At 52.0% G+C, this 26,457-nt stretch overlaps 1 protein-coding gene across 1 annotated transcript in view; it reads right to left on the bottom strand.

Moving 5' to 3' along the window:
* TBC1D22A (TBC1 domain family member 22A) overlaps positions 1 to 26,457 on the bottom strand; it is a 314,758-nt gene that overhangs the window by 88,530 nt on the left and 199,771 nt on the right. The window contains exon 10 of the mRNA XM_082666699.1: positions 25,773 to 25,848. Coding sequence (XP_082522825.1) covers positions 25,773 to 25,848 — 76 coding nt within the window. The remainder of the gene's footprint in view (positions 1 to 25,772; positions 25,849 to 26,457) is intronic.

The following is a 26,457-nucleotide window of genomic DNA, read 5'->3' as shown; positions in this document are numbered from 1 at the left end:
GCTATTTCACCAGAGTTACCGACTGAGTGTCCTGAGGGCCTGGGCTTCTCTTCTGCCCGACGCAGGCCCGAGCTCCCGACAGCAGCGAAGCAGGCGGCCCCGGGCCCACCTGGTGGGGATGCGAGCCTCGTCCGCCAGGCTCCGACCCACGACCAGGCCCCCCAGCCAACAGGAGCAGCCATCCAGGACCGCGGGAGGCACTCCTTGGTCACGTGGAGGTGGCCGTTTCTCACCGATGGCCTGGCTTCTCCGGAAGCCACAATGAAGAGTGATGTGGCCACGGCCCCCGCCCACCTCCTAACGCACACAGTGAACTTCTGGGGAGGCCGCCTCTGCCCTGAACGCGTTGAAAAATGGACGCCTCAGCTCCAGCCACGACTTTCCATTTGTATACATTGGAGCGCAAACGTATGTGCCAGAAAGATTCTTATAAGCAAGTGTGAGCAGATGCTCTGTCACTGATAAAGGTAACTCGGTTAGCAGTGATTCTGGATTTGAAATTTCCATTTCACTGGAAATTAGAGGGGACATGGAATGAGTGATCAGGCAGATGTAATTATTATCATCTTTCAGGCTGAGGAGACGTTTTTCCATCAAAGCCTTCTGAGGCAGACCGCCACAAAGGCACAGCAAGTGCCCATCGCCCAGCACGTGCTGGACGCTTCTCCCAGCACCTGAAACAGCACGTCTGCAGGCTGGGAATTCTGCTGAAACACCTTGTCTTCTTCATTAAAAACCAAAATAAATTACACAAACAGATTGTGTCCCAAGATTTATGCTAAAAAGGAAAAAAAACACATATCCCGTTGACTTGGCACGAAGAATAGGCACTGTTCACACAGGGCCAGGCACTGCTTAGGTTTATTTGCCCCAAGAGTGAACCTAACTGCTCACACGTAGATACCTGACAAGGAAAACCACCCCAAGCCACCCCCAACCCACTTCTGCCGGGCGAGGCCCGAAAAGGCTTTGGTTTGGGGTGGGGGGGTGGAGATTTCAATCCTCCAATCAGTTAAAAAGATAAAGAACTAAAACAAGAGCCAGTGGCAGGGAATGCAGGCCTCTCTGCAGCTAAGGAGGCCTTGTTCTGGGCTCACCCACCCTCCTCGTCTGCCAGGTCTGATGGACGGTAACAACAAACAGCTAGAAAAAAGCATCAGCCCCAAACAGGGGCAGGGCCGAGCCGCACGCCCAGGACCCCCGGCTGAGGACCCAGGGTGCAGGGCTGTGCCAAGGGGCAGGAGGAAGGAGCCGGACGGAGGACGACACCCAGGACGCCCGGCCCAGCAGCTCCCGGGGGAGAAGCGTCCAGGGCTCCCTGCTGCAGACAGACCTGCCGTGGCCACCCCCAGAGGCCACCAGGACGACAGAGGGCCCGAGCTGGGAGGGAACCGGGCGGGCAGACGGGGGGAGTGAAGGAAGCAGCTCAGGACCCAGGACCCGTGACTCCACTCCCAAAGCACACAACACGCTCACGCAGTGAGAAGGCCTGTCTTCTTCCTGAGGCAGAGCAGAGCCTGGGTCAGACTGGAGAACAGTAGAGAGACCTCGGGTTACAGCATCAGGAGAACTGGGCTCAGATCCCAGGTCAGCTTCCAGAAGGTTCTCCAGGCTCTCAGCACCTCCAGGCCCTCCCTGGAACGGGGAGAGCCCCAGCTCCCTCACAGCACCCTCTCGGGAAAGTCCCGGGGTAGCGGCTGCCATACGGTGGGCATGTGACACAGGTGCCAGACCAAGAGGCGGGAGGAAGGGCAGCTAAGCCTCTTTCCAAAAGGAAATCCACCAGGGAAGCCCTGAGCAGGCAAACAAGGCCTCCGCTGAGCAGGGCGCCTGCTCTCGGCCGCCTCAAGGAAGCCCCCGAGAGCAGACGCGGCTCCCAAGGCCTCGGGCCACAGGCCCCTGTCAGGCTCCCCACAGACCCTTCTCAGCCATCACAGCGCAGTGAGCAAAGGGGCAGAGGGAGAGGACTCAGGACATGGGGACCTAGACAAACAGCAGGAAGGCGGCCAGGCTCTGGGCAGGGGCTCTGCCAAGACCTGAGACCAGCAGACGCATTGCCCCTCTAGCCACAGGGGACACGCGTGTTCTGACGGGGCCACAGGTGACAGACCCTGGTCCCAGGGTCTCAGGACACGACAGGAGCTGGGCACTGAGCTCCATCATGCCCACGTGAGGAAGCCCCAGTAAAAACTCTGGACGCGCGGGCTCAGCGGGTGAACACGTGAACCGTGGAGGGCGACAGGCCCTGACCCCAGGGCCGAGAGGAAGCGCCGAGTCCCCGGGGCCCTCCCGCCTCACCCTGCACTCCCTCCCCCGCCGGCTCTCCTGAGCTCTGTGAGCTGCTCCGGCGAGCAGGCCCTGGGGCCTCAGGAACCGCTGCCTTTATCACTGATGGGTCACAAGTGCGGGCGGCCTGGGGACCACAGGCGTGCAGCTAGCGCTTCCCGGAGAACTGCGCCCTTCACGGGGGTCTGACGCTCACCCTGGCAGGGAGTGGCAGCGCTGTGCTGCGGGGCACCCACTTGGCACTTGGTGTCCAAGCAGAGGACTTCCTCCAGCATTAAACGACCCTGAGGGTTGAGATCCAGACAGACATCAGGGCAGGGGCCCAACTGCAGACACGTTCTCCCCAGATCACTCCTCCAAGGCTAGTTGAACACAGGCCAGGCCGCGGGGTCGCTAGCTTGTTGTATAGGAAGAAGAGGGGTGGTGGTGACGGCGGGTCGGACCCTACAGGCTGCCGCCCGTTTGTAAAGTGGGCAGTACACGCCCGGGAGGAGGTCACACCGGGCACACCTGGCCTTGGGGACAGGGACACCACCACACTCTCAGGACCCCAGCATAAACAGGAGAGTGGATGGAATGAAGCCTCCCAGCAGGTTGTAAAGAAATAGCGTTTATCTGGCACCACGCACACCACCTTTCCATCCCTAGAGAGGCACTAGGTTCTACTTTTCCGACAGAACCTCATCCAGAATACAAGTTCTCCTGGAGCTACACAGAACTGACGCGACGAGCTATGAGACCATGCTCCCTTCACAGACGTGCTCACGAGCATCTCGACGAACGCCCCAAACGGGGCTGTTTCCACAGAGCGGGGCACCGACTGCTCCACAAGCCACATGAGGGCTCCCTGCCCCTAGCCCTGGCCACGCCCAGAGAAGACAGGAAGTGGGTGCGACGCCAGATCCGGTGGATGGACCTCGGCCCACCCCCCACACCCATGCAAGGCTCCAGAGGGGACACAGGGCGGGGCTGGTGAGGCATGCAGATCTCGGCGAGCTGCACTGTGGACAGACCTGAGCTCGCCGTGGGCAGGAGGCCAGCCCTGACACCACCCAAGTCTGCGATGAAATCGAAGACGTACAGCTTTCCCAGAAGTCTTCCCTCTCTCCCGATGCACTTTAAGACTGAGAATCCGCCACAAAATACGTGTGAGAGTCTGACCTGGATTTGAGACTCCCCATGCCTGGTACTGGCTGGTCCCTGCCTCCCCACATTCAAGACTCAGCTCGAGCATCACTGCCCTGTTGAAGCCTTTTCTGACCTCTCTCCACCCTGGAGCTGACCCCCCTTCCTCAGTGCCCCTACCTCGACTCCTAGAGAGTGACTGTGACACTTCGGTGGCCTTGAGGTTTGCATGGCTGGGTGCTCTCTGCACGCACGCAGCCGCTCCTGGCCTGGCCCTCGGGATGAGTGAACGGTGGGGCTCGTCCTCCCATGGGACACCTGTGTAAACCAAAGACTCAACAGTGGGTGCCATGAAGGCAGCTTCCCCAAACATCCACCTGGGGCTCCTCAGGCGTGAGCCGGCCAGCCAGGTGACCACGGTGCGGAGCGGGGGACCTGGGGCATGAACACCGGGCATCTGCCCGCCAGGAGGCCAGCACCCACACCAGGGTCTGGGCCGCCCTGACCAGGCTGGCTGACAGGCCAGCAAGTGCTCAGGGGACCTCTCCGAAGGCCCCCCCAGGGCTCCCAGTGCTAAGACAGAGGGGGTGCACCAGGGTTTCGGGGCACCAGCACGCACGTGCACACAGTCTTAATGAGCCGGTGAAGCCCCGTGCTACCGGGAAGGGCTGGGCTCTTGTGAAGCAGGGAAGGACCGAACCAGGGAGACGGGTGTTTGAGACTCTCCTGGTGGCCCTAGTTCAACCCTCAGCTGCTCGGCCAGCCCGGGGGCATCTGAAGTGAGGAGGGCTCAGCGGAGGCTCCGGAGGCCAGGCGGGGCTCTGCAGGGGCCTGAGTGGTGGATAAGCAGAGGCTGCTCTCCACCAGGGGACGACCAGAAGGAAGACAGCGGCCTGCGGCTGACCCTGCTCGCCTACAACCAAGACCCGCAGTATGTTCCAGGGGCCAGGCTGCTCCCGGGAAGGAGCCAGCCCTCCCCGCCCCCATCCTACCTGCTGAGACCCCCCAGCATGGCTGGATTTCCTGTCCCGGCCGCTCTTCCCAGCCCTGGCTCTCCCGCTGCTGTTGTCAGCAAGCAAACGACGCAGAACAGCCCACACGGGTGGTGCCGCGGGAAACCTTGCTCACCCAGAACGCCTGCACACGTGTGGTCACAGGCCAGGATGCCGTTCCCGCTGGAGCGCTTTCCACACCCAGGGACGGTGTGAGGACAGCGAGAATAAGGGCACCAAGAGGGAACTGCAGGTCTCCTCGCAATCAGGAGAGAGGCATCCAGGTGTAAGAAGGAGGTGGGCCACGGTGTCCACACACCCCTGTAAGGCACCCATTCAACATGGAGCTAAGTGCATGCATTGTCTTCAGGCTGCTTGGCGCAGATCAAATGAAGAGACACCTTCCCCACGCAGCTGACAATGTGAGGATACCCAAAGCGACCCCCTCCAGGCTCCCCAGGTGCCACGTGGGGACCCGCACCCCTCAGCCCTGCGTCCCGTCGCACGGTGTCATTTCCCGGGTACACACGATGGGCAGCTCTGTGGCAACGGCTCTCTGTGCCCGTCTCGCCCCAGCCCCTAACCGCCTGCTGGTCTCCGGTGCCCCCCAGGCGCCAGCTACAGAGGACAGCCTCGGGTCCGCGTTCTCAACGCGCGGTGCCAACGGGTCCCCACGCGCCAGAGAGCCGGCTGCACGAGTGTCCAGCTCAGGGACCTTGGCTGCCACGCACTGGGGAAGACGGGGGGAGCGGGTCTCCTCGTCGCTGTCACGGGTTCCAAGGAGGGGTGCTAAGAGTCCCCTCGGCAGGGCGCCAACCAGAGACTGGAGCGGTCACACGCACACGTGGACACACGCTTGCACACGCAGGGGCACACTCGGGGCCCTCAGGAACCCGGGCTGAGGGGTGACAAGCATGGGCTCCGGAGTCAACAGACACTTCATCAGAGTGGACGGAGGGACACTGCATCTGTGCGGCCTGAGCAGAACGCTCCTGGCGGCCTCAGTCCCCGTGTGTCAGGTCAGGTCCCGTCAGCCCCGACCTCACCAGCCGTGGGGACGGGTGACGTACCGAGTGCCTGCTGCAGGCAGAGCATCACGGGCTGAGTGCCCAGCGCCCCAGCACTCCCAGCGCTGCTGCGTGAGGGGCTGTTCCCAGGCAACGCCTGGCGGAGACCACTGGCGCCCCCTGTCCGGGACCCCAGACTGGACCAGGGAGGCTTAAGAGGCCATTAGAGGGGCTTCTGACACCTGCGCGCACCTCTCCTCCTTCCCGGCCCCCCGCACAGTGACAGAAGGGGGCAAATACTCGAGGGCCAGAGAAAGGCAGAGAGGTAGGCGTGAGAAACAGAGACAGACGGACAAGCGGGCTCCCCCGATGGCCCGGCCAGCTTCAGCCTGCGCCCAGGCCACGCGGAGCCAACAGGCGAGCCCACAAGCCTGGGCCCTGGAGAGAGGTGGGGAGGGGGGTGCTGGGACAGAGTGGGGGGCTTCGAGAAGCAGCTGGACAGCCTGTGCCCGCACCCCGGCCCTCCCCATCCTGCCCACCCCCCAGGACACAGGAGGGCTACCACCGCAAACGTGACCCCAGGAGTCTCAGTGCGGGGGGACCCGGGCCCGGCAGAGCACGGAGGACTGCACTGTCCCTTGCGCAGTGATGGGGGTGTGACTGCAGGGCGGAGCTGGGTGCTCGGACGGGCCAGGGAAAGCAGCCTGAGGGTGGGCCCACCAGGGACTACTGCCTGAGGTACGGGGGGCCCAGAGGGCCCATCTCAGGTCCCCCTTCACAGAACAGCATGTGCCTCCTCTGCCTTCTTGAAAGGGCTTATTACTGTGGAAAGGGGTCTGACCCCCGTGCAGTAAACTGTCTTCCTTCCACCAAGCCCAGCGCGGAAAAGCCCTGCTGCCGGGGCGGCCTCCCGGCCTCATTTCAGAGGGACGTTAGTTCTTTACAGTAAGGGAGATAAAGCCACCCACACTCTCTCCAGCAACTTGTAACCATGAACAAAAATGGCTTCGGGGAATCATTTCAAAACCAGACTTGATGGCCTACGTTCAAAACCAAGACAACTTCTTCTTCTTAAGGTCAAGGAGAATCGCTTTATTTGGAAGTCTCTAGTTACAGTTTAATTAACTCGTCCGGGTTTGGCAGTAAACCTGGAACATCAGCCTCGGGCGGAGGGTCACAAAGATATAGCAGCATTAAGGAGAAAAGCAGCGAACTCGCGGCTCGGGAGGCCTCGCGTGCTGGCCTTTCCTTACCCACTGGGCGGTCACCACCGCTCCCCAGGTGAAAAGGCCCCCACTCGAGCAGCCGAAGGTGAACCAGCAACCCCACGTGGCCTTCCGCGCCGGCCCCTCCGGGCGCTTCCGGGCAGAAGGGCCGGCCAAGTCACAGGCGCAGCGTCTCTCACACACGCTCCAACCCGCCTCCTCGTCTCGCGAGGGGCCGGCCCCGCCCCAGCCCACCTTCACCCGCTTCCTGGGGCCGTAGAGTGGGCTGGGTGGTGGTGGCCCGGCCACCTTGAGGGCCCCGCCTGTGAACAGGGAGTCTTTTACGATCCAGTGCTAAGTGCGGGCCTGGAAGGAAGAACTCCCAGAGCACCTGTTAACCTTTTGTCTGCTCGTACAGCACAGAACGTCCTCCATGGTCAAAGCCAACGACGCCTCAGCTCCAGGTCTTAAAAAACCCGCTCTGTCCTGGGGGGCATCTCAGTGCAGTCCCACCTGCCGGCCGCCAGCCCCAAGACCCTCCCGGGACCCTGCCAGCCCAGACATGGGAGGAGAGCTGTCCCTTGATCTTAAGAAAAGAGATCCCTCTCCACCTGCTCGGGGGGAGCACCTGAAAACAAGCTTAAGTTGGGAGGAAAACACAAAGGGCTGGGAGACAGGGAGGCCTAGGAAGGATGGAGTAGGGAACAGAGAGGGTCCAGCAGGGTCCCCGGTGACAGGCCCAGCCCAACTCTCCCCACACACCACTCAGGCTCTGGAGGCGGCCACAGGCCCGACCCCAGGTCCTAGGACGACAGTGGGGAGGCCTCTGGGACTGGGCTCCTGCAGCAAAGGCTGGAAGGGCAGGGACGGAGGGCGGAGGGCGGGGCCGTCCAGCATGGCTACAGGGGTGCTGAGCCCTGGGACCCCTGAGCCACTGACCCTGCACGTCGGGCCGGTACAGCCCCTCCCGCACAGTGGGGCCGAGCCCTTCCAAGCTCTCTGGCAGGCATCGCCCCTCCCCCGATGACGTGACGCCCCTGGGGGTGGTGGGAAATGTCTGTGAAGATGGTCCCTTGGGATCAAGGCTCTTGCACAGAGAAAGCACTGTCTCTAGAGCAGCACACAGGTCAGTTAGCGGGAGAAGCCAGCAAGTCCGAGAGGCCCTCGCGTCCCAGTGAGGAAGGCCCAGCTCAGCCAGCGGTGGGGTTGGCGGGGGAGGGTGGGAGTGGGGACTCACTTTGAGGCCAGACAGTTCTCAGACGGCCACGAGAGGGTCGGCTCTCAGCAACTCAGCCAGGAATCGCTCGTCGGTCCCGCACATGCAGCATTTTTCTGTTCCTTTTACCAATGATGTAGCCGCAGCCGGGGCTACACTGGCACATATTACGAGCTTTCCCAGGCATCCGACCGCCCATCCTACGGACTGGAGGGCAGGAGGAGGGGGACCTGAGAGTCTCAGGCAAAACAAAAGCCTCCAAGGAAACCCACGTGGTGCAGCAAACATCTAGAGACTAGAATAACCAACACGGCAACGGCTTTAACACCCACCCAACCCTGCACTTTGTACACAGGGAGCTTCATCTTCAAACTCTACGGAAGCAACTCGAAGCCACGGATGCTGAGGGCGCCCCCCTGTGCAGGAAGCACAGCAAACACCTGACTGTTAGCCCACCAACGGGCACGGAGCACACCCTGCACACGCGGGCCGCCGTGCTGGGTGCTGGGACGGGGGGGGGTGGAGATGCGGGCACCGGCTCAAAGCCACGGGGAAAGGAGTGCCGCTGTCTATTCAAAGAAGACAACTTCGATTTTCTGGCCTCCTCCCTCCTCACAGGGCGGCACAGCGGGTGCGGCAGCAGAAGGCGCGAGATGCTGCCAGGAGTCCCCAGAGGGGCGGAGCATGGGGGGGTCTGGTGGTAGGCACGGCCACGGTGCTGCCACAGGCTGCTGCTCCCCAAGGAAGTCTGGGGCGCAGGCGGGGACGAGCATGACTCAGAGCCCCAGGATACCACCGGGTCCCCCGCACGGTTGGGAGACAGCTCAGTGGGCTCTCCCATGTTCAGTACCAATGCAGGATGGGCAGAGCTGGAGGCCACATGGAGATCATCCGGCCTGAGGGGAAACTGAGGCCAGAGAAGGGGCAGGGCTCTCAAAATGGGGATGGTCACGCACCACTTCACAGGGGCGCTGTGAAAAGCCAGCACAGCGATGCAGAGAAAGAGCTGAGAACAGTGCCTTGTACGCTGCAGGCACCTAATGGATGCCGGCTGCCATCGTTATCATCATTATTATTATTAGCAGCAGGCAGCAACCAAGTTCAGAGTCAGTGATGGAGGCTGAACTAGAACCCAGGGGTTCATTCATAATACGTTATTTTTCAGATTACAGGAAACTTCCTCTCCTCCTTTGATTTTTTTGGCCTGAGTAATAGATCCCTCTTCCCCAAAATGCAACCAACTAGCCATGTGGGTTTTCAGTTGAAGGCACATTAAATCAACCGGACATGCCCTGGGAGAGTGAGAACCCACGGGCCACCTGCTGTCCAAAGGTCTCAGGCAGGCACAGCATGGAGCCACCGGAATAAGGACGCTGGCCGTGGGGGAAAAGTCCTGGCCCGAGACAGGGAGACGGGCTGGTGAGGGACACACAGAGGAGTCGCCGCGCCCACGTGACTTCCCGTGCCTGACAGCACTGCCGTCACGCGTGTGCTCTGCCTGTCACTAGGGCCCCGCGCCTCCAAGGAAACATCACCATCCTTCCCGGCTCCCATCAGTCACTCCGGCGCCTAATGAAGACGCAAGCGGGGGAGGGGAGCTTGTTATTTCTCACTGTCACGCACTGAATATTCCACGGGCCAGGGCCGCTCTGCTGATTTACCCTCTGCTCTCCGACGGCTTACATTGTAGCGGTAATAAAAATATCGTCACTTGGATGGTAATAAAGCTGAATCTAGTTTACTAGCTGTAACTGGATTCTATCTTGAAAGAATAAGTCAATTTTAACCTTACAATGCAGTCGAGACAGCTTTCAGAGAAATTTCATTAAAATCGCATTTAACCTAAATTTAAAAACTCAGGGAAGGGAAAATGTACACGCAGATTAAGCCTTTAACACACCGAGATAAAACCACTCTCCAGGAGTGCATTTGGGCATTTTCCCCAAAGGGTGAGAGTGTAAATTTAATAGTAACGACAGCCGGCACCCCCCCTGGCCCCCCTGGGTTGGGTCAGTATCGGCCACGCTAACGGGCATCCGGGCGTGGACAGAGGCGCCTGCCCAGGGAGCAGAGGCCCCAGACTCACCCCACCGAAGGAGCGCTAACCCACCCACCGCTACCCGCCTGCTACGCAGTTGATAAAAATGATGGTGAGATAATACAGGTACAAAGTCGGCTGGGCTCACAGGCACCGTCCTAAGCACCTTACCTGCGCTGACTCTTCACACTCCCAGGAAAACCATGGCCACCGCGGGGCCATCACTAGCCACTCACACCCACCGCTGGGGCGACAGAACCAGAATATGAACGCACGCCGGCCTCCGGAGTCTTGCCCTGTGCTGAGTGGTGGTTCAGGATAAGCCAGAAACGTTCAAGAATGGTTTCCAAGGAGCCCAGAGCAGGGCCACCTTCTTTCCTCGGCTCCGTAACCTGCCTCCCGTGTCTGCTCATGCGTCAGCAGCCCCTGTCACCAGGGGACCGGAACTCTGGCATCTAATTTCCTTCTAACCCCCTAGTGGGAGGTCAACCTGTCCCTCAGGTTCCCACCAACTTACATGCCCCCAGCTTGTCACTGCTCTTTAGCACCCAGGACGACTCCCTCCCCAAGGGAAGGGTTTCCACGGCCTCACAGGAAGGATGGGAAACACAGGAGCACGGGGCCAGGGGGCGGGCAGGCTGCCGTCTACATACAGGCCTGCAGACCGCACACCTGCCCCCACCCCACCCAGTGCACCACGGACACCCTGCGGAGTGATGGACACACGCTCTGGGCCCCCAGCAGCCCTGTCACAGCGGACTGGCCGTGGAGTATTTGGTGGTGGCCCCAAACCATGAAGGACATCACAGAGGAAAACTACAGGGCCCCGGGGCTTGGTGTCACCCTAGGCCAGGGTGACAGTGACATCCTCCTGGGACAGTCAACGGCACCTCCCGGGCTACGGCCTAAAGAAGGCGCCCTGTAGACCCTCCACGGCAGCAGGCCCACCGGGCGGGCGAGCACGGGGCCCCTGAGCCTCCCCAGGCTGCATCAGCGTGTCCTGCTCCCGTGGCCCGTCTCCTCCTCCGCCGTGGGCTCCCTGAAGGCCAAAGTTGCATCTGTCACTTACCTCACCTGCCTCCCCTCCCTCCACCCATCAAACCCCACCCCAGCCTGGAGCACTGCCCTGTTCTGCCACGCACAGCAAATGAGAAAGGGCCTAACTGCCTGGGAAGGGGGCGTGGCCGAGGCGGTGGGCGGCAGCGTTCCAGGCAAAGGAAGCAACGTGAACAGGGATCCCAGCACCGCTGAGGCCACATGTCATGCTTAAGGAAGAATAAACAGCCCCAGGCTTCAGCACGGCCTAAAGCCAGATGGAGGATGAAGGGGTGTGGGATCAAACTGCCAAGGGCCTCGGAGGCCACTGCACCGCGAGTCCTGAGGTCCAGCTTCCATTACATCAGCAGCAGCGTGGACGGCGGACCTGAGAGGAGGAAGGTGCTGATCTCGTTAGGAGGCGGAAGGCAGGGGCCTCCTACAAGCCCGCCTGCACTCATGGACGGGAATCAACCAGGTGAGTGTCCCGGGAGGCACGGGCAGCCCAGCGCGGCTGTGCGCGAGGACTTGAGTGACACAAAACACATCTCCGAAGGTCATCACCCACGGTCAGTGCAGAAAAAGCCAACCATCCCCAGGGCGACTGTGAATATATTCACCAGACGGTTGAGGGGCCCTAAGCCAGACTTGCAGAAAATAATGATTAATAAGTCAAACGGATCCAACCAAATGAAAAGGAGTAGCTTCACTTAAAAAAATCACTTGGTGACCAGCCTCATCACAACGTCTACACTGAGGAAAGTCAAATGAGCTCAGCTGGTCAATCCAAGCCTTTGGCATAAACAAGAAGCCCTCCCGGGAGACAGGCTGCCCCTCCGTGCACATGTCGGGGGGCCGGAATGTGTAACGAGGTCAGTCTGCCCCTCGGCAGAATGGGAAAGTAGCGAACCTCAAGTGCTGCAGCCACGCCCAGAAAATGAACCACATCTAAAGTGGGCATGTATGCGTGCAGAGGGGCGTGTGCACATTGGTGCGTGCGCGTGTTGGTGTGTACGTGTGTGTCGGTGTGAGTGTGCGTGCATGTATGTGTGTACTGGTGTGGGGGAGTGTGTATACTGGTGCGTGTGTGTGCATATACGTGTAAAGGTGTGTACGTGTGTGTGCACATGTGTATACTTTAATTTCAAATGACCCATCATGTGTGAGCCGTATTTTCATTGCCACCTGTAATAACCTCTAGGAGAAGAGGGCAGCCTCAAGCTTAGGACTAAGCTTACATTCCAGCTTGACGCAACTTTGAACTCTCCCTTTGTGGAGTCGCCAGATAAAATCCAGGAGGCTCAGTGACCTCTGGATTTCAGGATGTACCCAATACTGCATCCAACGAACGAAAAATGGTTCATTATTGATCTGAAATTCAAATTTAACTGAGTGGTCCATATTTTTATTTGCTAAATCTGACACTGCTAAGATTAGGCAGGAAGGATTTGTCCCCATTTTTCCTACAGGAAAGGGAAAGCAGAGCTCGGATAAGCCTGAGAAGGCTCATTTCCGTTGGTGGCTCTGGCCTCCCCAAGCAGCCCTAGGACAGTTCAGAGGGTGGAGAGAACTCCCTCTGGGCTATGCTCACTGGCCACCCGGTCCAGCCTGGCTGACTAATGACCAGGTCTCTCCACCTCCCCCTGGTGGCCCCACAGGGGCCTCAGCTTTATGGTCCCTCCACAGCTAAGGGCAGAGCCCAGCAGACCTTGGCCTGCAAAGGAGTCATGGGCCTTTAGGGGGTGGGCGTGCCTGTCTCCTCCCACTTCCCCTCCGCTGGTTCTGCCCCACCAGGAACTATCCACCGAAGTCCCTTTCTGTGCCTGTTTCCTTCCCCACGGGAAAACTCACTGGTCTGTGAAGCAATTCTTTAAGCTCTGATTTTAAGTGTTCTGAAAAAAACCAAGCATACACATAACCAGATTTACATGTCTGCTGAGGCTGAATATCTTCAAATGTTCCTTTTTAAAACTGAAATAGGGGAGGCGGAGTCAAGATGGCGGTGTGGGAAGACACGGAGTTAGCGTCTCCCCACAACTAGGGCACCTGCCGGCTGCTGGTGGGGGACTCTGGCACCCAAGGAGATGGGAAGAACCCACGAGTGAACCAGTAGGACATAGGGGGACTGAGGGGGGAGGAGAAGCAGAGGCCAGGAAGATCAGGAGAGGCAGGTGGGAGGAGCCATCCAGGAGGAGCAGAGGGCGGTCGCCAGGTCCACTCGGGCTGGGGAGCCTGCTGAGCTCCCAGACCGGTAACCCCCCTCCAAAGCCCCATCCAGGCCACGTGGGTCCTGGGGGCATAGGAGGGAGGCCGGGGAGATCAGGAGAGGCAAGGGGGAGGGGCCCTCCAGGAGGAGCGGGAGGGTAGTGGAGGGTGATTGCCCCACCCACTCAAGCCCAGGAAGCCTGCTGGGCTCCCAGGTGAGGTTCCTGCCCCATGAGACCACGGGTGGGGGGCACGCCTGGACCCCTTCTGTTCCTTGAGCCTAAGCCCCCACACACACACAGAGTCCCTTTTCCAGCCCTGTGGGTCCTGAGCACTGGCCCCGTCCACCACCCAAACCTCGCCCTTGCTTAGGCCCCGCTCTCTGCAGCCAAGGCCTCCCCCCCCACCCCCCACACCTTTTTCTTCTTTTCCCTTCTCCTCTTTTTTACTATCATGGTACTGATGTACCTTCCAGTTATTGATTCATCTATATTTTTACTTTGATATTCTTCCTAACATATCTGTTAGTTTCCTAGTCTAATTTTATTTTCTGTTTTTTTCTTTTTTGACACCCCAGGCGGCTTGCAGGATCTTGGTTCACGAGCCCGGGGTCGGGCCGAAGCTCCTGTGGTGGGAGCTCTGAGTCCAAACCATTGGACTAACAGAGAACCTCAGACCCCAGGGAATATTCATCGGAGTGAGGTCTCATGGAGTTCCTCATCTCACTACCAAGACCCAGGTCTACCAAATAGCCTACAAAGCCCAGTGTTGGAAGCCTCAGGCCAAACAACCAGTAAGACAGGAACACAATCCCACACATATAAAAATAAATAAATAAAACGGCAAAAAAATGTGTCACAGATGAAGGAGCAAGGTGAAAACCTGCAAGACCAAATAAACGAAGAGGAACTAGGCAATCTACCTGAAAAAGAATTCAGAGTAATGATAGTAAAGATGATCCAGAATCTCAGAAATAGAACGGAGGCACAGATTGAGAAAATACAAGGAATGTTTAACAAAGACCTAGAAGAACTAAAGAACAAACAAACAGAGATGAACAACACAATAACTGAAATGAAAAATACACTAGAAGGAGTCAATAACAGAGTAACGGAGGCAGAAGAACGAATAGGTGAGCTGGAAGACAAGATGGTGGAAATACCTGCCAAGGGCAGAATAAAGAAAAAAGAATGAAGAGAATTGAAGACAACCTCAGAGACCTCTGGGGCAACACTAAACACACCAACATTCGAATTATAGGGGTCCCAGAAGAGGAAGAGAAAGAGAAAGGGTCTGAGAAAATATTTGAAGAGATTATATTTGAAAACTTCCCTAACATGGGAAAAGAAATAGTCACCCAAGTCCAGGAAGCACAGAGAGTCCCATACAGGATAAACCTTAGGAAAAACACACCAAGACACATATTAATCAAACTAACAAAAGTTAAATTCAAAGAAAAAATATTAAAAGCAGCAAGAGAAACACAAAAAATAACATTCAAAGGAATGCCCATAAGGTTATCAGCTGATTTCTCAGCAGAAACTCTGCAGGCCAGAAGGGAGTGGCAGGATATACTTAAAGTGATGAGAGAGAAAAACCTACAACCAAGATTACTCTACCCAGCAAGGATCTCATTCAGATTCGATGGAAAAGTCAAAAGCTTTTCAGACAAGCAAAAGCTTAGAGAATTTAGCACCACCAAACCAGCTCTACAACAAATGTTAAAGAAACTTCTCTAAGCGGGAAACACAAGAGAAGAAAAAGACCCACAAAACAAACCCAAAACAATTAAGAAGATGGTAATAGGAACATACATATCGATAATAACCTTGAATGTATATAGATTAAATACCCCAACCGAAAGACACAGACTGGCTGAATGGATACAAAAACAAGACCCATATATATGCTGTATAAAGGAGACCCACTTCAGACCTAGGGACACATACAGACTGAAAGTGAAGGGATGGAAAAAGAGATTCCATGCAAATATAAATCAGAAGAGAGCTGGAGTAGCAATACTCGTATCAGATAAAATAGACTTTAAAATAAAGACTGTTATAAGAGACAAGGAGGGACACTACATAATGCTCAAAGGATCAATCCAAGAAGAAGATATAACAATTATAAATGTTTATGCACCCAACATAGGAGCACCTCAATACATAAGGCAAATACTAACAACCATGAAAGGAGAAATAGACAGTAACACAATAATAGTGGGGGACTTTAACACCCCACTTACACCAATGGACAGATCATCCAAACAGAAAATAAATAAGGAAACACAAGCTTTAAATGACACAATAGACCAGATAGATCTAATTGATATTTACAGAATATCCCACCCAAAAGTGGCAGAATACACTTTCTTCTAAAGTGCACATGGAACATTCTCCAGGGGAGATCACATCTTGGGTCACAAATCAAGCCTCGGAAAATTTAAGAAAATTGAAAGTCATATCAAGCATCTTTTCTGACCACAACACTATGAGATTGGAAATCAATTACAAGAAAAAACTGTAAAAAACACGAATACATGGAGGCTAAACAGTGCGCTACTAAATAACCAAGAGATCACTGGAGAAATCAAAGACAAAGTAAAAAAGTACACAGAAACAAATGACAATGAAAACACGATGATCCAAAACGTGGGACACAGCAAAAGCAGTTGTAAGAGGGAAGTTTATAGCAATACAATCTCACCTCAAGAAACAAGAAAAATCTCAATTAAACAATCTAACCCTACACTTAAAACAACTAGAAAAAGAAGAAGAAAACCCAAAGTCAGTAGAAGGAAAGAAATCATAAAGATCAGAGCAGAAATAAATGAAATAGAAACAAAGAAAACAATAGCAAAGATCAATTAAACTAAAAGCTGGTTCTTTGAGGAGATAAACAAAATTGATAAACCCTTAGCCAGACTCATCAAGAAAAAAAGGGAGAGGATGCAAATCAATAAAATTACAAATGAAAAAGGAGAAATCACAACTGACACTGCAGAAATATAAAGGATTATAAGAGACTACTACAAACAACTCTATGCCAATAAAATGGACAACCACAAAGAAATGGACAAATTCTTGGAAAGGTACAACTTTCCAAGACTGAACCAGAAAGAATTAGAAAATATAAACAGACCCATCACAAGTAATGAAATTGAAACCGTAATTAAAAATCTTCCAACAAACAAAAGTCCAGGACCAGATGGCTTCACAGGCGAATTCTATCAAGCGCTTAGAGAAGAGCTAACACCGATCCTTCTCAAACTCTTCCTAAAAATTGTAGAGGAAGGAATACTCCCAAATTCATTCTACAAAGCCACCATCACCCTGATACCAAAACCAGAAAAAGGTATCACAAAAAAAGAAAATTATAGACCAATATCACTGATGAACATAGATGCAAAAAACCTGAACAAAATACTAGCAAACAGAATCCAACAGCACATTAAAAGGATCATACACCATGATCAAGTGGGATTTATCCCAGGGATGCAAGGATTCTTCAATATACGCAAATCAATCAATGTGATACACCACATTAACAAATTAAGGAATAAAAACCATATGATCATCTCAATAGATGCAGAAAATGCTTTTGACAAAATTCAACATTCATTTATGATAAAACTCTCCAGAAAATGGGCACAGAGGGAACCTACCTCAACATAAGAAAGGCCATATATGACAAACCCACAGCAAGCATCATACTCAATGGTGAAAAACTGAAAGCATTTCCTCTAAGATCAAAACAAGACAAGGATGTCCACTCTCGTCACTATTATTCAACATAGTTTTGGAAGTCCTAGCCACAGCAATCAGAGAAGAAAAAGAAATAAAAGGAATACAAATTGGAAAAAAGGAAGTAAAACTGTCACTGTTTGCCAATGACATGAAACTATATATAGAAAATCCTAAAGATGCCACCAGAAAACTATTAGAACTAATCAATGAATTTGGTAAGGTTGCATGATACAAAATTAATACACAGAAACCTCTGGCATTCCTGTACACCAACAATGAGAAAGAGAAATTAAGGCAACACTCCCATTTACCACTGCAACAAAAAGAATAAAATACTTAGGAATAAACCTGCCTAAGGAGGAGAAAGACTTGTACTCAGAAAACTATAAAACACTGATGAAAGAAATCAAAAATGACACAAACAGATGGAGAAATAGACCATACTCTTGGATTGGAAGAATCAATATTGTGAAAATGACTATATTACCCAAAGCAATCTACAGGTTCAATGCAATCCCCATCAAACTACCAATGGCATTCTTCACAGAATTAGAAAAAAAAATTTTACAATTCGTGTGGAAACACAAAAGACCCCGAATAGCCAAAGCAATCTTGAGAAAGAAAAACGGAGCTGGAGGAATCAGGCTCCCTGACTTCAGACTATACTACAAAGCTACAGTAATCAAGGCAGTATGGTACTGGCACAAAAACAGAAATACAGATTAATGGTACAGGACAGAATGCCCAGAGATAAACCCATGCACATATGGGCACCTAATTTACAACAAAGGAAGCAAGAACATACAACAAAGGAAGCAAGACAGCCTCTTCAATAAGCGGTGCTGGGAAATCTAGACAGCTACATGTAAAAGAATGAAATTAGAACACTATCCTACATCATACACAAAAATAAACTCCAAATGGATTAAAGACTTAAATGTAAGACTAAACACTATAAAACTCTTAGAGGAAAACATAGGAAAAACGCCCTTTGACATAAACCACAGCAAGATCTTTTTTGACCACCCTCCTAGAGTAATGGAAATAAAACAAAAATAAACAAATGGGACTTAATTAAACTTAAAAGCTTTTGCACAGCAAAGGAAACCATAAACAAGACAAAAAAACAACCCTCAGAATGGGAGAAAATATTTGCAAATGAAACAACAAAGGGTTAATCTCCAAAATATACAAACAGCTCATGGAGCTCAATATCAAAAAAAAAACAATCCAGTTAAAAAAATGGGTGGAAGACCTAAATAGACATTTCACCAAGGAAGACATACAGATGGCCAAGAGGCACATGAAAAGATGCTCAACATCACTAATTATTAGAGAAATGAAAATCAAAACTACAATGAGGTATCACCTCACGCCAGTCAGAATGGCCATTATCAAAAAATCTAGAAACAATAAATGCTGGAGAGGGTGTGGTGAACAGGGGACCCTCCTGCACTGTTGGTGGGAATGTAAATTGATACAACCACTATGGAAAACAGTATGGAGATTCCTTGAAAAATGAAAAATAGAACTACCATATGACACAGCAATCCCACTACTGGGCATATATCCTGAGAAAACCATAATTCAAAAAGAGTCATGTACCACAATGTTCACTGCAGTACTATTTACAATAGCCAGGACATGGAAGCAACCTAAGTGTCTATCGACAGATGAATGAATAAAGAAGATGTGGCACATATATACAATGGAATATTACTCAGCCACAAAAAGAAACGAAATTGAGGTATTTGTAGTGAGGTGGATGGACCTAAAGTCTGTCATACAGAGTGAAGTTAAGTCAGAAAGAGAAAAATAAATACCGTATGCTAACACATATATATGGAATCTAAAAAAAAAAAAAAAAAAAAACAATTGGTACTTATGAACCTAGTTGCAGGGCAGGAATAAAGAGGTAGACATAGAAAATGGACTTGAGGACATGGGCTGGGAGGGCAAAGTGAGAGTGGCATGGACATATATACACTACCGAGTGTAAAACAGTTGGCTGGTGGGAAGCAGCAGCATGGCACAGGGAGATCAGTTGGCTGGTGGGAAGCAGCAGCATAGCACAGGGAGATCAGTTGGCTGGTAGGAAGTAGCAGCATAGCACAAGGAGATCGGCTTGGTGCTTTGCAATGACCTAGAGAGGTGGGATAGGGAGGCTGGGAGGGAGGCTCAAGAGGGAGGGGATATGGGGACATGTGTATGCATACAGCTGATTCACTTTGTTGTGTATCATCAACTAACACAGTACTGTGAAGCAATTATACTCCAATAAAGATCTATTAAAAGAAAAACTGAAGTAGGTTCTCACGGTGTTTTCAGTCAAAAGATAGCAATTCCATTTACATTATCTTATTTCACAAAAGATGCATGAGCATAGAATCCAAGGTGAGCCTGCCCCACAGGGGGCCCAGCCCCCGGATTCAGTCACAGGGGCTCTAACTGCAGCCTCTCGAAGAGTCCAAGGGCTGAACTTGGGGGCAACTAGGGATCATGCAACCTCAAAAATTGACATCAGATGTAACAGACATAAGGACAATAAAGGTACAAGGTGTGTTACTCAGATACACGGCAAAAATGTGAAATTTCACTTTCAAACATGTGTAAACATTCCAGGTGTAATCTGGAGTGAAAATCTCCTCCAGTACTTTGTATGTTGAAATTCTATCAGCCCATGGTGTGTTAATGTATATTTATTATTGAAGCAGTAAACTACTCAATGATCGGTGTGAACTGTTAACCTTATGTATAAAAATTGTTTCATAAGCAGGGAACAGACTGATGTTAACAGAAATGCTGAGAGCACCCGCTCTTACCTCTGAACTTCTCTCTATGCCTCACTCATTACTCTGTCCCCAGTCTCGGGGCCAGGCTTGCCCGGCCCAGGCAGGAGGGCCCTTTCCTTTCCTCCTGACTTTTATTGCAGCACGTGACGCGGTTTGGCCAATGAAATGCAGCCGAGCACCGGGGACCACTTTCTTTCAGAAGCACAAAAAGCCTGTGAACAATCCCCAAAGATTTTCCCTGCATCACAGGAACGGGGCCAGCAAACTCCTGAAGGCGGCTGCTCCATCAGCCTGAGTCCCCAGGTGAGGACAGCACAGACCAGAGCCCTGGGCAAAGCCACAGAGGACGTGCCATGTGGGTGAGAGGAAACGTGTGCTGCTTGAGCTGCTGAGGTTTACAGGCTGTCTGTTGGGGCTCAGGGTAGGGTTAGGGTTAGGTCTGCCTGGCCAGCAACAGTGGTACCTGGCTTCCGCCCAACGGGGACTTTTACCCTCATCACTCAGAGTCTGGCCCACATGCGCCTTCGATGCACTCCTGGTGCCAGGCCGTGTGCTCGGACACTGCACGAGAGGGTTCAGATCTAACCCACCCCGAAGCAGCACAGGACACAGCGTGTGCACTCAGGCAAGGAGTGGTGGCAGCCCACAGAGGAGAGGGAACTGGTGCTGATGGGACAGGGAAGGGAAAGCGGGGAGGCAGCAGCAACACAGAGGGAGTCAGGGGCACCACAGGAGGCTGGCCCCTGCCCGGGACAGGGATGTGGGAAACAGGTCACAGCACCCAGTGCAAAACCCATCCACGGATGTCAGCATCCTGCTGCGCGTGGCAGGCAGACCTGCTCGCCCAGGGTGCATGCGCACCCCCTCTGCTTACGGGGCCCCTCCAGGGTCTGCAGGCACAGGGAACAAGCACCGCAGCCCCCACACGCCCACCACTGCTCCAGCGTGTGTGAGCAGAACCTGAGGACGTGGTGAAGACTCTAGTGTTTGCGGGCTGCAGCCAATAAGACCAACCAACCAGTCCTTGTCTATTGGAGGCCCTGAGGCTTGGACGCAAACGACCACACGATGGTGGGTGGTCTCACGGAAGCACTGATGCTGCCTGGCGTTTCTCTGAACGAGAGCTCTGTGCACAGCCTTTCCCAGAAAAAGTCTGAGCATCGTGCAAGGTGGCCCCAGGAGAACAGAGGACCGGGAACCACATCTAACACCGAGGGCTCAAGCTATTTCTCCCCAAGACAGAAGAAGAAACAACATCTGATAAGAGATTAAGAAATCCATGTTTTTTTTTAAAAAAAGGTCTGAGGCTGCTTTTTGGACGAATGAGAGCTACATGAATACTGACTCCAGGCCACTCCCTTCCTCAAGGCCACACGCTGGCCTTTGTCAGATAAGCTCTGTCTCACCCGATTATCAACAGCTGCTGCCCCTGGTCTCCCAGACTCAATCCTTCCATCTGCCCACCCGCAGCCAGAGTGCCCCAAAGAAACACCAAATGTCCCTCAGCTGGGCTACGAGGTGGCCTGCTGGAGGCTGACCGGCCTATGGCAGTAACACATTTGCACAAGAAGCGGCTTGCTCTGCTCCAGGGCCAAAATAAAGCACAGTTTGACAGAAACAAGAAATCCCTAGGCAAGCCCTTGCCCCAAAACTGTGACCTAAGCATTCACCTTGTAGAGGCAGGTAACTGCTAGAAATGGGTTCTGCTAAGGTCGTAGCAGACGCTCATCCAGACCTCCCAAAGCCTTTCCCATTTCCCAAGAGCCAGTGCTTTGATCTCCCAGACCTCAGACCCAGTCTCGGTATTTTCCCATTCTCGGTGGGATTTCGTCTTCCTGTGGTGATTTCATCTGGCTCTACTCCTAAGCTGCCCGTATACCCACTCCTTTTCCCAATGACCACCTGACTCTCCCAAGGCTGGATGGGGTGCTGACCTGCCGATCTGCAAGGGCTCTGAGGTTCACGGTAATTGTGGTCCCCTGCTTATGCTGCAAGGGTAGGTGTGTGCACTTCGCCTACTTTCCTTCTTGATTACACAGCTTCCTGGAGGCAGTGAGAAACAAGGCAGACTTAGGTGGCCTCTTGGACTTTCAAATTCATTCTTGAAGGGTATTTCTGCTGGATGTCGACACTACGGTGACAGTTATCATTCTTCCTGCACATGGAACATATCTTCTTGTGCTTTTGTTGAGAAGACAGTTCTCAGACAGCCATTCTTAGAAAATAATCTCTTACTCTCGCTGCCTTAAGAATTAGTCTTCAATTGAATTTTACTATGATGTGTTTACATACAGTTTTCTCTTTATTCTCCTGCAGATTCAATGGGCTCTTCAATCTGTGAATTGGTTTATTTCAGTACTTTTGGAAGACAATGCATCATTATCTCTTCAGATTCTTACTCACTCTCCCTCGTCTCCTTCTGTGACTCCAAATAAGTACATATGAAGCTCTCTAACCATACCTTCTATATCTCTTACTTTCTATATTTTGCATATTCTTATCTCTCCGTGTTTTGTTTTGGCTATTTTCTTCCAACCCATCTTCCAGTTCACTACCTTTCTCTATAGCTATGTCTAATTTGTTAAATCTGCCCACTGACTTTTTAATTTGGTTATTGTATTTTTCAAATCTTTTATGTAAAATCATATAGTTTCCCACTACCATGGCAAACATTCTCAAGATTCTCTTTTTTATATTTCTTCATACATAGTAAGGAGAATAGTTTCATGGTCTATGCGTAAGAATTACAGAAACTTAACATCTTGTGGGCCTGTTTCCGTTATCTGTTGTTTCTGTTCGTTCTCACTTAAGAAGTCTTGAATGTGTGTGTATTTTTGACTATATGTAGATCATTTTAGGTGGGAAAAAAAAAAAAAAAAAAGCAGAAACGATTTGAGGAACAACTTTCTGGTAACTTCCTCCAGAAAAGATTTTTTTTTTTTTGCTTCTCCCAAGCACTCTACTCCAGTACAGAAGTGCCGTAATCAAGGTTCAAACAACCCTGGTCCTCTCAGGTGATGTAAACCTGGCCTGCAAGACTGAACAAGGGCAGTTTCACTTCAGTTCCACCCTGACAGTTGGTCTTCTGGGTCTCAGAAAGTACCTGGGCATTTTCTGCACTCCTATCCTCAGGTAGGCTACGGTTTGATCCTTTCCCTCCATGAAGCTGTCAAAACTACAAACCACGTTGGGATTCTTTCTTCTGGATTAGCAAGAACCCTCAGAACAACAGTGGCCTTCAGGGCTGGGCTCATCTCTCTGGTTCCAGCATTCTTCCAGAATCTGGCCAGGAAGTCCTTGTCTCCTTATTAGCAGTTCAATGCTTTTACGAAATTTGTTTTCTTTTTACCTTCTTTGTTTTCTTTTTTTCTCTCTTTCATTCTTCCTCACCACCCCCCATTTGTTTGTTTGTTTGCTGGCTTTAAAAAACAATCTTATCCATTTTTTAGGTCTCTTCAGTGAGAAATCTGGTTGGAATTACCTAGTCCACCACCACTGGCAGTGGAAGGTCCTCCTACTCTCACCTTCGACATTGCCAATTCAGTGGCTCAAGGCTCCATCTCTCATTGTGTGGGAAGTTCTGAAAGCTCTGCCCCAAAGATTACAGACTCCCCTGGGGCTTCTCACTAGCCAGCTTACCTCTCTCGAGACAATTACCACCCACCGGGCGGTCTCTCAGGCTGCTGCCCATCACCTTCCTGCTCGGCCTCCATTACAGACACGACCCTCTGTCTTCAGTCACGCCACCTTCCTGTCTAGGGAACAGACTTTTTCTAAAGATGTGGGGGTAACAGAGAGCAGGGTGCCGTACTACTCAAAATAGAAAAGTACTTTAGAGAACTTTTCAGAAATCCTTTAGCCAGCTGTCACAGCTAGAAAATAAGACAGTGACTTTGACCCTCTCCTAATCTTCCCCACCCCCTGCTGCCCCCCTCCCCTCGCTGCCACCCTCCTGTACCCCTGGGCCTCTGCCCTCCTCCCCCTCTCCATTCTCTTCTGACTTACAACACTACTACTGGAACTCCAAAATTCCTCTCACTTTTCCTTGTGTAGCAATTTAGCTCTTTTCTAAACTATTCCCATCTGGGTCAAGCCCATAAAACCTCAGCTTTCTTAATAACAGGTCCATGAAATTGTGTTCCTTCACCAAATTGCCAAAAAGTTCTGAAATCAATGCTGTCCTTGCCCTGAAATGCAAAAATGGGGCAGTTTTTTGTTTTTTTTTTTAAAGCAATATTTTCCTCCTAGTGTATCCTGCCTTCCCTGCACAGTCCCAAGACCACAAATTCTTTCTCCAGGAGGACAGTGAGAGAAGGGGGCCTACAGGACACTTCTCCCCGGGGCTGCTGAGGGGTAACAGCCCAAACTCTGTCAATTCTGCTACTTCCTGCTTGAAAAGCCTGGGAATTCTTCTGAAGCCATCACAGAAGTTCTTCCAGGTTTCACTGGAAGAATAGTTACAAACAGATTACAAAGTCTAACCGATTACCAAAAAGAGCCTCCTATGTTGTGAAGAACTGATCATTTAAACAAATGAAAATGCCCTCCTCAGAAGCTGCAGGAAAATAAAAATGGGATTCCCTGAAAAGCCCAGATCTGGCTGGGCTTCCTCTGGTTGCTGCTGCCGCTCTCTGAAACCATCACCCAGCAAACCCGAGATGTGCTTCTTCTAAACCACAGCTCTGGAGAAAATCAACTCAACTATTTCCCAGACTGTAGCCCTGGAACACATAAGCACCAACCGCAGCTTTCCAAGGTCCACAAAAACACAAAACCTGCCTTCTAAGAGACACAGGAGGAAAAGAAGAACTGCTAAGGAAGTGTAATTCACAGCTCCTGCCAACTGTATTTCAAAGAACAAAATGAGGCTGGGGGAAAGGTGTGAAACTGCTAGCAGGGAAAAAACCCAAGAGCGTCCAACAAAGATCTCCCCGTGAAGTTAAGAATAAAGGTACATAAATGCAGTTACATAAGCCAAAAGCAGTACTTTGAACACGTAGCTGCAAAGCAGCTAAATACACTGAATCGAAGTATTAGTGGAAGAACTGTGTAGAGCTTCATAACATGGAAATGAGGCAATAACCGTTAGATGCAACTGAAAATCAGATTCAATCAAGGAGCAGAATGGAGTTGATAATTTGTATGACTCCATTTTATAATGTCATTCAATCATTTCCCAAACCAAGTGCCTTTCTTGGGAAGATGATTACCGATATACTTTCTACTGCTGAAGGTACAGCAAGGGGAAGAGACACCGGGATAGGCCTGTCCTTGGAAGGCAGCCCTGGAACACGGGCAGCGAGTCTACGTTTTAAGCAAAGCATGATTTCTCTGCAGGTTCAGTGAAGCCATTCACCAAGCTCACACCCGGCGCCTGATGACACAGCCTGTGTCTTCTCTGCACATCACCACTGACCAGCCAGCTGGTGTCACAGATCCATGCCCGGTTCTGCTCGGTATCCCTCTGCTAATGCTCTGTTCATTAATTTAACAAACTATCAGGAGAGTATGCTTGGAATGGGCAGCATTATCTCTCAACTTTAATTAAACTCTGCTATTGCAATATGACAGTCAGCACATCATAGGGGGAATTATTTTAAGGATGAGGGTAGAAAGTATTTCAAAGCCCCCACTTAAACATGAACGCGTAATCTAAAATGGCCGAGCACATACTATAATTTTTCTATAATATTAAAGATGTTATTTTCAGACTCAGTAATTAATTGGATTCCATGGAGAAATTACGCCAGCGTCCCTGATAGCAAAATGCTGTGCAGAGGCAGGAACAGCGTGCCAGAGGACGGCCATAAACAACCCGGCTGTCACCCAGATTATGACAATCACCGGGCCTAATAAGGAGGAAGAGCTGCCTGCTTCTAGGACGCACTCATTACTCCTGCAAAGTGACGGCACTGAATTCTGATTATATCGCCTTTGTAAAAGGAATGACAGCGGCACCTGCTCCAGCGGTGGGTGGCCTCAGAAGGATGCGGGGAAGGCGCAAGCCAGGGGCCACGGGCTGGACGAGGACGGCATCCTGTCAGCTGTTGGCCGGCGAGTCCTGAGCCTTCCACCACCTTCTCCCCCGCCCCACAGGGAAAGGGGAGCCCGGGAAGCTGGCTTACCGTCGATCCGGCTTACGAGTTCTTCCAAGATTTTCACTTTCATTTGAATCCCAGGTTGAGCAAAGGTGTAGTTGTCCTACGGGAAAATGACAACGAACATCACACGCATGGAAAATAAGACCCGCTTTCCAGAGGGGAGAGAGGCGGGAACAAAGGGAACCGTTTCACAGCGCAGCAGATCCACAAGGCGATCAACGCACAAGGCATTAGGCTGCGTTACACCACCAGCGTGCAGCACGAACCAGAAGGTGAGGCCGACACCCCCTGATGTCAGAGGGGAACACACCGATCTCAGGAATATTCAATGGGGCACTCTATGTAAATGCAGATATTTACATTTAAAGTGAACAAACAGCTCACTGAGGGCCAGAGTCCCGGAAGTTGCTCTGGCCGGCACAGGGGCAAAAAGCACTCAGCGCTGCAGGGGAGCCGATGCGTAACAGCAACCTGGCAGTACCAGTGTCACGCCGGCCATCCCAGGGTCAAGGACATGGTCACTGTGTGAGCGCAGAGTGAACGTGGGACTTCAGTCTCAGTGAACTCAGTGAAGAAGTTCATAAACTAAGACAGGAGAACCAGTGTGGACACTGGGCGGGGGGAGGGGGGCCTCCAGTCAGGCAGACCTGGAATGAGAGCCCAGCTCTATCACTTAGATGCTGTGTGACCTTGGCAAGTAACACCACCC

Source organism: Grampus griseus (genome assembly GCF_964374135.1).
Source record: "Grampus griseus genome assembly, chromosome: 11".
In the NCBI taxonomy this organism is placed as follows: domain Eukaryota; kingdom Metazoa; phylum Chordata; class Mammalia; order Artiodactyla; family Delphinidae; genus Grampus; species Grampus griseus.
The sequence above is the reverse complement of the archived record's forward strand: the minus strand, read 5'-3'. Positions and strand labels throughout refer to the sequence as shown.